Here is a 14,382-nt window from a genome sequence, read left to right as displayed (position 1 = left end):
AATCTGCGATTTTTTTTTTGCGGGACTGCGACATTGCGGCGGACAGATCGGACCCCTGACTGACATTTTTGACACTTTTGGGAGTACCAGTGACATTACTACAGTAATCAGTGCTATACATATGCACTGTTACTGTCAAAATGATGTGTCCCTAGGGGCGTGATTCTAACTGTGGGGGGGGGCATAGCTTGTGATGTAACCACAGAGACATACGATCCTACATAGCAGGATGGTATAGTCTCTGCACTTACATCAGGGAGAATGACAGACGGCTGTGTTTACATCAGCCGCCTGCCTTTCTCCCTCTCCTGCGGGAAATCACGAGTGACCTGCGGACATCGGAGCCGCCGGTCACTCGCGCTGGGATCTCAGTGAACGAGCGGGGGCAGGAGCGTCCCTCCGGTGGCGCGTGCTCGCCCCCTACAGGCCGCTGAGCGAGTGACGTACCCTTACGTCACTTTGCCCAGCAGCGGCTGCCTGCCGCAGTATATCTGCTGTGGGCGGTCGTTATGTGGTTAATAAAAATTTGATAATTTATTTTAAAAATGTTAAAAATGTTTACAATTATTTTATTTTACAATTTTTTAAATTAATCATGTGCAAAAAATAGAGTTTTTTTTTATTTTCCTTGGATGTGATTGGGTATTCTTTGCTAAGTGAAGCGTTACCTCCTTTATTAAGCTCTGGAGCAACTGCACTTGTAGAGTGTAACTGCAGTTTGCAAAGTGCACAGTCTATTTGCTTTTAGTGAATCAACCCCTATGTCCCCTCTACACCTGCTGACTTGAGCATAAAAAGGAAGGCAACGGCACCCAGTCTCTAGGATCTCTCATACCAGTCTGTACTCACTAATGTCCGTGGATTATTGGATGCCTCCTTCTAAAATCTTCCAGACACTTTCACACCGTGGTACCAGACTGGATCCTCAGATGACAGCCCCTCAGTCAGCTTCAAAAAACTCTCAGCAATGTAGGCTTTCAGCTAGCTGATTAGACTCTTCCTGCCCACTAACTTCCAGAACAATTCTAGACAACCAGGGGGAAGCAGTCAATCCTGCAGCCACTGAAACTGAAACTCAGAACAGACCAGAACAATCAAACACAGCTACACTGATTACACCTATCTAGGAGGGTGCTACACTTACATGGAAAAAAAAACTTTATATCCAGCCTTGAATGGACAAAGGAAAAGGCAGCAAATGACTTGTATGAATGCAGACCGCGGTCCATAGGTGTGCACAGCCTATCGCATTAGAGTGTGCCCGCTAATGCTCAAACACACATGCGTGTGTGTGTGTGTATATATATATATATATATATATATATATATATATATATATGTAGCAGGTTTTCCAGGCATTGGGCCTGATGTGGGTCTGCCATTGTTACCGGTTACCTCTCCAGTCCATGTGAGCTGCGACCCTGGGTGTGAGAAATGAGACATTGACAACACCGGCATCTTTGTTTGGTTGTTTTATTGTATTTTTAGGGGATGGGAGAAGGGAATGAGTGGGATACACCTTTGGCTCGACTATGTACAATTCTGGGACTTCTATAGCAGAAATGTCCGTTAGCGCTGTCTTGACGCCAGCTGACGCTAACCAACGCTTACTGACGCTTGAACACACTGTATCTCTGAAAGCTGTGCTGGAACTCCGACTTTAGTCCAGAAGATCCAGGACTGTAGAACATTTGACTCCTGACACTGCTTTAGCTCTCAAAAGTCACTGATTACTCCCTCCGGCCTTTCACTGGCTTGAGGTAGCTTGCTGTGGATTCCTGTATGGCTGCAACTCTCAACTAATGCACTCACACTGTGCACTAACTCTTCAGTACCCAAACTGCAGGTACCCCCTCTATCACTTCAGGGTCCTCTGATCAGGTACCCCCTTTACCGCTAGCTGATACTTGGATCTTAGAACATTCTCCGGAGTGGTCCCCACTGACACTAGGCAGACACCCAGGGTCAATCCTCAGTACTCACGACCTGTGTAGGCTTTCCTGGCACTGGAATCCTCTCGCTCTCCGCTGGTTCTCGGCACACCGGATCCCCCTCAGCTCAACTCAGCACTCTCTGGATTCTCAGGCAGCACCTGAGACATCTGCTTCCTCTTACAGGAGGAGAGACAGTGGTCCTCTACCTCCTGGGACTCTGCTTCCCACCAAAGACTCTGAGTCACGCACTGCCCTGAAACTTATACCCACTCTCAGAATCCTTCACGGCAGAATCTGCCTTCTGGGGTAGTTACAAGCCTGAAAATGTCCCTGATTGGGTTTCCTCCACTGCCCTATGAAAAGCCCCTCACAGAGCCAGTGGGGAGACTCCCCCCTCAGCAGACACACCTGGAGGCCATGACACCCTACCAAAAAGAAATCATGGCCCTGCTTTTAGGCAGACAAGGCCCACTATACATTTACCTAGCACCTACCTGTAGGGTGCTACACATATATATATACTTACTGTATATGGCAGTGGACAGTGTCAGCAGGGCAGAGATTGATGTCAGTAGTTTATTTGTATTACTTTCTTTATTTTTTATTCTTTTTTTTACAATCATTTTATTTATTTATTTATTTTTCAAAATTTTTTAGGAGCTCCATGGAGAACGTTATGCTGCCTGTAACATCGTTCAGCGTGACTGGTTTGGTGGTTGGTCAGTGATGGTCTGGGTAGGCATATCCATGGAGGGCTGCACAGACCTCTACAGGCTAGACAATGGCACCCTGACTGCCATTAGGTATTGGGATACTATCAGAACCTACACTGGTGCAGTGGGTCCTGGGTTCCTCCTGGTGTACGAAAATGCCCAGCCTCATGTGGCGAAAGTATGCAGCCAGTTCCTGGAGAATGAAGGAATTGATACCATTGAATGGCCCCCACGCTCGTCTGACCTAAATCCAATAGAACACCTCTGGGACATTATGTTTCGGTCAATCCGGCGCCTCTAGGTTACACCTCAGTCTGTTCAGGAGCTCAATGATGCCCTGGTCCAAATCTGGGAAGAAATACCCCAGGACACCATCCGTCGTCTCATTAGGAGCATGCCCTGAAGTTGTCAGGGCAACCATATAAACTACTGAGTACCATTGTGAGTTGCTGCAATGAAATTTCAGCAAACTGAACTAGCCTGCTGCATCATTTTCTCACTTTAATTTTTCAGGGGGGCCTTTGAATTCAGCCCTCTGTCGGCTGATAATTTTCATTTTAATCAAACGATGGGGCATTCTTTAGTTCTTAACACATTACCCAGTCCATATCAGTATAGATATCCAGCATGATATTTTTCCCCATTGAGATCTGATGTTTTCAAAGTATTCCTTTAATTTTTTTGAGCAGTGTATATGGATGTTTTTTATCCTTTAATGGGCTAAATATTTTTATCTTGTTATTTTTGGCTCTGCTTAAAAATTACTTTTGTGGTTAATAATAAATCAGTATTGGGTTATGGTAAATCTCTGTCATAAATTTAGCAGTAACAAAGGTCCAATGGTGCCAATGTATGTCACTAGTACAGGACATAAGAGGAAATCTCTCTATGGGGACACAGACCGAGGTTTTTATCCTTCCGCACTCTAAGGCTGCTTTCACACTGATCCCTTTTTCATTCTGCTTTTGCATTAAGAAAGTAGAAGAAAAATGCTTTACCATGAAAGCCTATGGAACTACTCACACTGATCAGTTGTGGGTCCACTGTGTTTTGTAAAATCCTGCTTGCTGCATTTTTGGTGCATGTTTGGTACAATAAAAAAAACACACAAAAAATTCACCCCCTAATAAAATTAATAGAAACCGCATCAAAAACACGTCAAAAGCGTACCCTCTGTTGTGTTTTTGGTGCAGTTTTTGAGTCACATGTCTTTTTTTACACAGGTGCAAAACACACCGGAAATGTTACAAAAACTTGGTAAAAACATGTCAAAAACGCCTATGCATTTTCACCGCATTTTTGCAAGGCAGCATTGTAAAAGTAGCTTAAATCTGAAAAAAAAAATTGTCAGGAGATGAATTTAACTTTAAAGTCAAACTCCAACCAAAATATTTTTCTTACTCTCTGTGCGCATGTTGGAGAGATTTTGGTCACTTCCTGTATTGGTGACCCCACTGCAAGTAAGGGAAAATCTCTTCAATAGCTATGGAAACAACAATAAAAACATGACAAAGTTTACAAGCCTTTCCCACACTATCCAAACAACATTCAAAACGTTTTGGCTGCAGTTGGGCTTTAAATTACCCCTTATGTTACATGGTGCAGACCTTGCTAAGTGGAGTTTTCTATTGCACAGGTTTGATCCGATCCCGAGTGCGAGGGGCAGACATTGCAAAGGCCGGAGTTCTTACTTTTCTGGACAGCCACTGTGAAGTGAATAAGGACTGGCTCCCTCCTCTCCTGCAACGTATTAAAGAGGTGAGAAAAAAAGAGGTCATCGCTAAGCTCAAACCTTCTCTCCTGGCCTGCAGAATTCTACAGGCTCCTCTCCTGGACTGAAATTGGCTACAAAAAAATGGCACAAACCTGTCTAAAAATAAAATATGAAACCAATGATAAGTGTCTTCCTTTCATTTTCCAGTCTGCCCCAGAAACATAAAATAGTCAAGCTGATTGGTTGGTATCAATTACACAGACAGTTCTTATTACATCCAATATAGATAATGAAGGAGGTTCTGTGTCACACTTGTCCATATTAATCAAAGTGCTTGAAAGAAAAACTGTCTCACCTACATAGCAAAAAAACAGCCTGTCCCATTTATGGTACCAGTGTTGAGTAGAAAAAATTAAAAAACGTTTCTGGGCAACATAAATGGTTCTTCCTTTGTATACTGTGTTCAGTGAGGCACAAAGTGTTGTTGCAATGCTGAGTTCTTATAAATGTATTTTTCTGTTTAGAACCCGACCCGTGTGGTGAGTCCTGTTATTGACATCATAAATCTGGACACATTTGCCTACATTGCTGCATCTTCGGACCTAAGAGGAGGTGAGATAAATTATACATATGCAGTCATTGCTATATAACAGAATAGTAGCATATTTCAGTAGATCTGACCCACCCCTGCATTGTGCTAACCCCTCCCACAACAGAGTTCCCATCCACAAGGAGCTATGCCCTACCTCCTCTGTTTTTTAAATCTGGGACTGTCTACAACTGAGCAAATTATGGTTCTAATACTCTTTCCTTCCAGCTATTGGGCAGTTTAAACTTTTTTTTCTAAGTTCTAGATGCAGTTTGAAAGGATTATGCTAGCCATACATGTATCGATATTTGTTTAAAAATTTTTGTTTTAGAAATGTTCTTTCAATTTTCTAATAGTTAGTGGGGTCAAATTAATGTTTGTTTTCGACCACGGTCATGAGAAAATTTGAAGGAATAGGACAAAAACATGTCTCAGACGAACATATATAGTATATGTGGTTTTTATTTATGAATTACATTCATTTTAAAATCAGAAGTTAAAAGCAGGTGAAATTTTCAAACGACATTCATCAATTTATTGAAAGAATTTTCATAGTAATGTTCATAGAAATATTCTCTTCCGAAAATCTACTAGTGTATGACCAGCATTAGAATCAATCTCTGCCCTTCTCTTTCGCTCTCCCTCTTTTCTCTTTATATTATATATCAGATAGGAAGGTTTGCACAGTATTTTTTTCATTAATATTTTACATAGTAATTCATTCTCTAGCGTCATGCTATAATAATTTAATACCATTTCTGTTTAATTGACTGGACTCCTAAAACCATAAAACTTGTTTCGTTAGTTCTAAAGCACGTATCTATCAAAAACATAAAATTCCCTCTGTAATAGCTGATTTCATTTTACAGAGATTTTTTAAATTCTCTTTGATCTAAAACCAGCATATTCAGATTAGAATATTAAAAATAGCATACTCATTTTTAAATCAAAATGACTTGCTACACAACCATATATGAATACCTTGTTTTTAAGGTCCCTGTAAATGGATGCAGTAGTGCTAACTCCTAAAAATTGGTTTGTGTAGTATAGCACATTTTTTTTTCATGATTTTCTATTTGCCAAATTATAATAAAAATGCTTAGGCATCTTTTGCACCCTCTAGTGTGCAAATAGTGTACAGAAATGTGTTTTGTTGACACATGGTAGTTGTGTTAGACTGATATTGGGCCGGGTTACTCCAGGTCAGGCTGGAGGGTTCCACAGGGCAGGTCTATTGTACCCCCCCCCCCCTTGGCTTGGAGAAGCTTCTAGAAGTTAGCAGGCGGAGGCCAGGAGGTCCTGAACTGCATACTTGAAGGAATCTTGCCAATCCCCAGGAATACCCAGGCTGGATCAGCCCTTAAATATCTTGGAGCCTGGCCAGCAGGGTAGTCAGTGGAAGATGGAGTGCTGAGGTTGCTGTCATTGGGCCTGGGGGGGGGGGATCCTGGGGCTGGAGGCTCTGCCTCCAGGCTGGAGCTGAGGAAAAGGAGAGGAAGCCTAAGAGAGGGATCTCTGTTACCTTTGGGCCTTTTCAGAAGATGCCCTGGCTTGCATGGGAGGATCTGGACAGTTGGAGGCCTGAACAGAAGTTTTGCCCAGTTCAGCAGGAAACAAGGAACAGTGTGAGTACCTCAGCACACCCAGCGTGCTTGCCAGGCATAGCAAACTTTCCAGGGATGGTGTTGAGCTAAATCCCAATCCCTACTCCTAGGCATTCCTCAGAGCAGCCAGGTGGGCTGGTAGTATTTGCAAGTGTCAGAATTGTGTGAGATTCTACTATGTCTGGATGCAAGATGAAAAAGCATATTGCCTGACTGTGAAGGAATAGGGGGACTCAAGATCCAGCAGCTTCTGCGAGGGTAGCGTTGCACATGATATTTTTAAGGTGCATCTACAGCCAAAACCTGTTTTTTTTTTATTTTTGAGTTTGGAATAGAGTACTGTAGGTATTCATTAGGTAGTATTATTTTTTGAAAGTAACAACCACATCATACTTACATGTTCTGTGAAATGTTTTTGCACAGAGCAGCCCTTATATTCCTCTCTCTGGTCCCCCTGCCAGTGGTCCTGGCTTCTTCTCTTCTTGCTTTTCCACCAAAAGAAGCCACTTCCTATCATGGCATACCTGCGTGCTCGATCCCAGGCCACCTCTGTGTGTTTATAAGACACTCAGAGTGTTGCTTGGCTTTGCCCCTCCCTCCATCCTCACTAGCTGTTATTGACAGCAGTGGGAGTCATTAGCTCCCACTGCTGTGTCTGAGCCAATGAGGAGAGAGAGAGAGTCGAGAGAGCCTCTGCACTTGTGCACATTGCTGGATCGAGATCAGGCTCAGGTAATTATAAGGGGGGCTGGGGGGAGCTGCGTCGAGAAGGTTTTTTTACCTTCCTACATAGAATGCCAGAAGGTAAAGAAAACCTTATGCCTTTACAACTGGTTTAAGAAGGGGAATGCAACACTGTCCAGGCTCATAAAAACCCAAAAGGTGTTCTATCCCTTCTCCACGCCATCTAAATTGATAAAAAAAAATTGGGGTTTACATACACTTTAATAAGGCTTTTTAAAGGACACTGATCAACCACACTCCAGATTTTGTATTCCTGTAGTTAAATACAGAAAAACGAATCGTGAGCTCTTTAGACTAGTGGTTGGAAGGCATTCCCCAACCATCCCTCCATTATCTGCAATGGCAGTGAACAGGGGTGTTCATATGCCATGGTTGCCAAACTTTATTTTACTCCCACTGCAAAAATGATCCATGTCATAACTCGTAAGCGCGCCAAGCCTTTCCGAGGGCAACCTATTCAAGTGAATTGGAAGGCACTGCAAACGCCCCATTACATCGCCTCCTCACCACCTGTCAAACACCTCTGAAAAACAATCAGCACGCAGAATTAGATGCAGGGCTAAACCTAGCAACAATCTGCATACTTGTTCTAGGCCAGCTATTAGGAAAGTATTGAATCCATTAGATCAGCATGATAGGGTACTACTAACACTTTCAGAAGCTGATATCAACAGTCCATATGCAAGGAAAAATTAGTAATTAGGAACATGCTTGGTGGTTGTGTTCCATATGATAGCTGCTTTTACTGACCTAAACATACTGGCTCTGCAGCTTTACTCCTGACATTGGCTTCTCCACATAATGAGATACTGACTTGGAACATGCATGCAACCATTGAGGTGGAGAAGGTGTGAACATTACATAAGCTAGTTCCAGTATAGCAATTCACTAACTAGAGAAGCCAGGGTCAAAATGACAGTCCTCAAGACTATGAACTTTAAAATGAAGTCAGTGCAAACAGACTCAATATTACCTTGCTCATAAACTATATTTTATGCCATAGGTGGGGCTCTCCTTCAAGTCAGCAAGTTTTACTGATTTGAGAAAGATTTTGTTTTTAATCAAATGCTTCAATGAACTCTGGAAGCTGAGGGCAAAGCTCTCACACCTGCTCCCAACAAATGGTGTATATAATAACCTGAGAGCATAGAGATTACAGAGGAGCTGGACACAATTTGTAACTGACTTGGGAGCAGAGAGAGAGAGGAAAAGAGAGCAAGAAAAAAAATGATGGGGGAGGTGGTAGGGCAGAAAAGGGAAAGCAAAAGAGGGCACCAAAAGGGAGGAAGGAAGAAAAAGTTGGGTGACAGTGTCATGTAACTGACTGTGGAGCCTGGTATGTGTGGCCTCTTGCGCAATTCCTGTCCAAGCTCCCCTGGTAGTGGAGATAGGGACTTCTAGGGTAGGTACCAGGAAGCTGGGGTAGTGAACTTAAGCTTGGAAATGCAAAAGTCCTTCCAGTAGTGGTGTAGAGTCAGGTCACCAACTTTTTTCAGTAGCAGCCAGGCAGACAGATGTAGGGTCATGATCAAGTTCAAGGTCAGGAACAGAAAGGAGTCGGTAACGTGCTGGCAGCAGGGTACCAAGTCAGTGGTGAAATCATGGTCAGAAGTCCAAGCTTCGGTTGGTAACACAAGTGAGCAACAGACAAAACAGGCAGGGGTTTTTCAAGAAATGTGTCAGACATAGCCGGGAGCATTACCTGGATAATTACCTGGATATAGAGGCACAGGAGATCTACAGCTTGTATCTGTTGGCGATCCATAGAGGTGTTCACCTCATAAAACCAGTTTTAAGGCGATATTTCTCTCAGCTTCTGGTGAGTGGGGAACCGAGAGGGGAGCACCAACTCACTAGGACTGAGCACCGGCACTTTATTCATATATTTATTGAGCACGAAGCACTTATATGAGCACAAGAGACTTGCACTTTATTCAGTTTGGAAGATTATAATTGCTATGAACTTTTAATTTTATATTTATTTTGATATATGATATGTTACACATATGAGATTATTTTTGGAATATATTTATATTTATGTTGTTATTTATATTTAGTGTGACACTAAATTTGTATGCACAGTTGCACAGTTATTTATCTGCACGAGCACTTTATGATGATATTTATTAATTAGTATAATTGATGTTAATGGTTTTGGTTTAAGCAGCGCAGGTACTTAGTTTTTTAGGAACAAGGTAGCAGACTTGTGATACAGGAACTAGAGCTGAAGGCAATCCAACACTGAGGCTAGACAGACCTTGGTTTTAAATAGGCTGATGCACACAGGCAAACATATGCACCAATGCTCATGTGCGCGTGCATTCTTGCTTGTTTTGTTAGTTTTCTATACTCATAACCCTGCACATGCGCATGAAGATGAGCGCTTGACCCGTGGGAATTAGCACTTGCTGCATAAGCGCCCTAACAGGGAGTGGAAGACAGAGGGTGGGCATTAGGTGAGATACAAAAAGACAAAAAGTGAGAAGGGAGAGATAGAGAAAGGAAAGGGGTAAACAAAGGAAATTCTCCAATATCTAATAGACACCATTTGCATCTCCAGCCCAAAAAATAAAAAGGCATTTAGTGATGGGGAGTGACACCAGTGCCAAGTGAATGACTTGAGGCAATAGTGATGTCTAGTTTCAATTACCTGAAGCTTGTGGTTGCAGGAATCAGTTGTGGGTCAAAGAATAGAAGGTGTCACTTGAACACTGTATAGGAATCTTGTTTTGGACCAGGATCAACAGCTTGAAGACAAGCCAATGGTGGCAAGCAGGATCATTGTTGAAGTACAAGCCTGGCTCAGCAACAGGCAGACAGATCAGGAATAGGACAACAAGCAGAAGTGTTGTTGAAGTTGTATGCTGAGGTTGGTACCGGTAATAAAACAGCAAGATCATAGGCAACAGGTAGGTCAAGTTTAATAACAGATAAGAAGAATATAAAGAAGGTCCCAAGGCAAGCTGGGTTGGTAATAGAGGGGCATTATTGTAGGTCAGGTTCTGTTAGCAGGACTAGGCCTTGGGGCACGCATTAAACAGATGTGTGCCCCGCAGTGACTTTAACACATGCATGTCGCGCACGTCAGCCAGAAGGACCATCCTAACAGGAAGAGTCAATAAAGAAGAGACAGAAAGAGAGATGAAGTAACGGGAGAGATGGAAGGAAGCGACCCAGAGAAAGCTTAAAAGATAGCAAAATAGCAAAGAAATGGAGAGAATAATCACAAATAAAAGAGGTGGAATCAAGGTTGTCAAATATAAAAAAAAATCCTCAACAGCTACCATCCCTCAATAAACTCATGTAAAAACAAAAATCTTGGGACTTTGAATGTAGCAGTGAGGAACACCCAACAACAATTCATACAGTAAAATATGTATCCATTTGGAAATTGCATACAAGGGTGTATTTTACAGGATGTGTTTAGAATAAAATACATATTTTATGGTACATATGTGATACAAATGTTCACATACATTGCTGTGGGGTGTTCCTCACTGCTAGATACTAAGTCCCAAGATTTTTAGTTTTGCACGTCAAAGAAACCAAGAGTAAAGAAAAATTAGAGAACGACAGAGGAGAAAAAGGAAGAGTAAGAGAGAAAATACTCTTTAAACATTTAAAGAGAAAAGCTCCATTTAATGTGCACCAAAGCCAAAAAGGCATAAGGAGCTTTAAAATGGTAATAAACCCAAAACCATGTACTGTATACAGTGCCTTGCGAAAGTATTCGGCCCCCTTGAACTTTGCGACCTTTTGCCACATTTCAGGCTTCAAACATAAAGATATAAAACTGTAATTTTTTGTGAAGAATCAACAACAAGTGGGACACAATCATGAAGTGGAACGAAATTTATTGGATATTTCAAACTTTGTTAACATATAAAAAACTGAAAAATTGGGCGTGCAAAATTATTCAGCCCCCCTTAAGTTAATACTTTGTAGTGCCACCTTTTGCTGTGATTACAGCTGTAAGTCGCTTGGGGTATGTCTCTATCAGTTTTGCACATCGAGAGACTGACATTTTTGCCCATTCCTCCTTACAAAACAGCTCGAGCTCAGTGAGGTTGGATGGAGAGCACTGTATATTGAATCTTACCAATCATTAGGTGTGATGGCTCCATTCGTTTTGTCTTTTTATGCTTTTTTCTCTCTGTTTTCACCTGGTGATCTGGGCAGTAACACACGTCCACTCTTGATGAAGAAGCAGAGGGGGGCACCTTTGGACAGTAGCATTGTCAATCTGGGGAGAGGAGAGTGTTAGATGAACTAGCAGATTTAGATACACTAACAAATAGAAGCCAAACTCAAGGCTAAGTTAGACAAATAGCTACAGCAATAGTTTTTTTTCTTTTAGGATAAAGTATTTTATGAATAAATAAATGCTGATCATTGTAAGCAGCCCAGTCAGTGTTAAATGGTTTGTCTCGACACTCTGAGTGTTACATTTGCAGGAAAGCTTGCTCTGTCGAGAAACAACAGACTTACTGGCTGGATTACCAGGTGCAACTTAATGAAAGAAAGCCCAAAAAAGAAAAGTAATGCAGCCACCACATCAAAGAATTGGTAAGCTGCAATATAATAATTGTTTGATTTTGGGTTTAATGCCACTTTAAAGTGAACCAAAAGGAAAGGGAAATTCAATAAAGCACACATGATGTGACATAGGGGGTCCTTTACATTACCTACAGTCACATGACACTATGGAATTAAATTCAAGACCACTCCCATGATCCAAAACCTGACTTCACCCCCTTCTCTTACACTAATGGCTGGAGAGGCAATTATCATAGTGATGGATAATTACTATTCATGCAGAACATTGAGACAATATTCAGAGCGATTGGCCTGCAAGGGGACGTTTTACAGCCACTAAATAACATACAGTATGCCATGGAATCTTAAGAAATATTGGAAAGGGGGCTAAATTAGCCCCTCTTTCATATGGGATGGTGGAAGGGTTAAAACTGAAATAGAGCAGGGTTTTAGTTTAGTGAATGAGGTCCATAGCTCAGCTAGTTTTCCCGCCAGGATGAGTTACCAGGCAGGTTTAGTGGGGTCTTTTAGATAAACAGGTAGTTGTCAGGCAGTTTAGTGGTTCTCTCAAGGGAATTAGCGAATGAGCCCCTCTCTCCGCCCGCTCACCTCAGCCTATGGGGTGGAGGTTACCTCAGGGAGAAGCATATTTAAGGGGCTTCCCGCCCCTCAGGGGCTCAATCTCCTCATACCTTTCATCTGGATTTCCCCTCCCCCCCTCCCCTGGTTTGTCGCGGCTTCTAATAAATTGACTGGTTTGGGTCACCTCTGTTTGAGGGGGACGTGTACTTTTATTATATTGGTGATTTATGTTGGTGATGTATGGTGGATGTTGATCAATTGTTTTGATCTTCTGTGAATGACAACCCGAGTTTTTTATGACTGGGTTGGTCTGTTATTTATATTGATATTTATAAAGATGGTTATGTTATTTTTGAATACCAGTCAATAAAGAAGCCGCGGCCGTTTTATCCAATCTGTAGTCCGAGTGCCTTTATTTAAAAAAAAAAAAAATAATGTGTTTTTTCATACAGGTTAAGGTATGGTATATAAGGTTATTTAAGATGGGTTGTTAGATGACCAATTCTCCTTCCTACCATCCCATCAGCAGTATATTGTAAAGCTGGTATAAAATCAATATACAGTTTGTGTCATGCTTGCCATACTTGGAAAGAATCATAATAAGAATATTATTCTGCTCTGTTTTTTTTTTTTTTTCAGGATTTGACTGGAGTTTGCACTTTAAATGGGAACAACTCTCAATGGAGCAAAAAGCTAAACGATCAGATCCTACAGAGCCAATAAGGTGAGTCAGATATCTCTGGTATAAAAGAATTATAATCTAAGACTTTGTGTGATTCCGAATCCCTAAAGGTTAATTCTAGGTGAATATAGAAAAAAAAAAAAACATTTATTGCAGTTCTTTATTCATTAAGAAAATATTATATGTATGTAGCACCCTCCTAGGTAGGTGCTAGGTAAATGCATAAAGTGGCTCTTTCTGCTTATAAGGAGAGCCTGATCTGTCAGTTTGGCCTGTCACATGTTCTCAGGTGGGATTCATTGGGTCTGAGGGAGTGTCCCCACTGTGTCCAATGAGGGAGCTTGTTGGACAAGTGGAGGAAACCTAGCCAGTGATGCATCATGTTTTATGGCAGTCCCAGTGGGAGGGCATTGCTGCAATGCATCCTGGGATTGCCGATAAATACGTAGGGAGCATGAGACAGGGGTCTTTTGACAGGAGCAAAGTGCCAGGAGGAGGTGGACGGCTGTCTCTCCTCCTGCAGAGTGAGGAAGGTGGTCCAGGCGGTTAGCCTAGGGACCAGGATTGGAGCTGGGCTGCAGAGGATCCAGTGTGATGACCAGTGGAGCTGTTGGGCAGAGGATTTTGGGAAAACAGGATCGTGAGTACTGAATGACCTGCCCAAACTTTTACCTCATTTACTAAGCTCTGGAGCAACTACACTTGCAGAGTGCAACTGCACTTTGCAAAGTGCACAGTCTATTTGCCTTTAGTAAATCAACCCCTATGTGTCCATCCATGTACACGTAGCATTTTAGCAGAGTTTAGGAGCCGTCGGGTTTAGGTGAAGTTTAACCGCCCCTCTCCTGAACACGAAAGAATTGCATTCAGGAAAAGAACGTTTTGATTGCGGGCCGCAGGAAAACACAAAACGCGGCAACACAGCAGTGCATTTCCCCACGGCCGCAGTAAATGTAGGCAGGGTGTACATGAAGCCTAATAGAGAAGGTAAGATCAACTACCTGGCTGTGCTGTGTGGCAGAGCTGTGTAAAGTTCAGTACTTACTGGACAAAATCTTAGCAAATCCTTTGACGAAAAAACCCCAGCTATAGATGTAGAGTTTATCAGTTGTGTATTTTTACTGTGTATTCAGACTGTGTTTGCCTGGGGTTCAGATTTAAAAACCCTACAGCAAGCGTAATTACATGCCAAAATCGCTTTAAGACAAAATGGCGGATAGGTTCACGTTCACATCTAAGCGTTGCTATTTTTACAGGCATTTTACAGAAGTTTTTTGCAGCGTT

The 14,382-nt window shown here is 42.1% G+C and overlaps 1 protein-coding gene across 1 annotated transcript in view; it reads left to right on the top strand.

The window, feature by feature from the left end:
- The window catches only part of GALNT14 (polypeptide N-acetylgalactosaminyltransferase 14), a 773,014-nt gene that overhangs the window by 619,300 nt on the left and 139,332 nt on the right, over window positions 1–14,382 (top strand). Inside the window, exons 6-8 of the mRNA XM_082252551.1 lie at window positions 4,284–4,405; window positions 4,886–4,973; window positions 13,056–13,140. Coding sequence (XP_082108677.1) covers window positions 4,284–4,405; window positions 4,886–4,973; window positions 13,056–13,140 — 295 coding nt within the window. The remainder of the gene's footprint in view (window positions 1–4,283; window positions 4,406–4,885; window positions 4,974–13,055; window positions 13,141–14,382) is intronic.

This window comes from Pelophylax lessonae (genome assembly GCF_965119305.1).
Source record: "Pelophylax lessonae genome assembly, chromosome: 3".
Taxonomy (NCBI): Eukaryota; Metazoa; Chordata; class Amphibia; order Anura; family Ranidae; genus Pelophylax; species Pelophylax lessonae.
The sequence above is the reverse complement of the archived record's forward strand: the minus strand, read 5'-3'. Positions and strand labels throughout refer to the sequence as shown.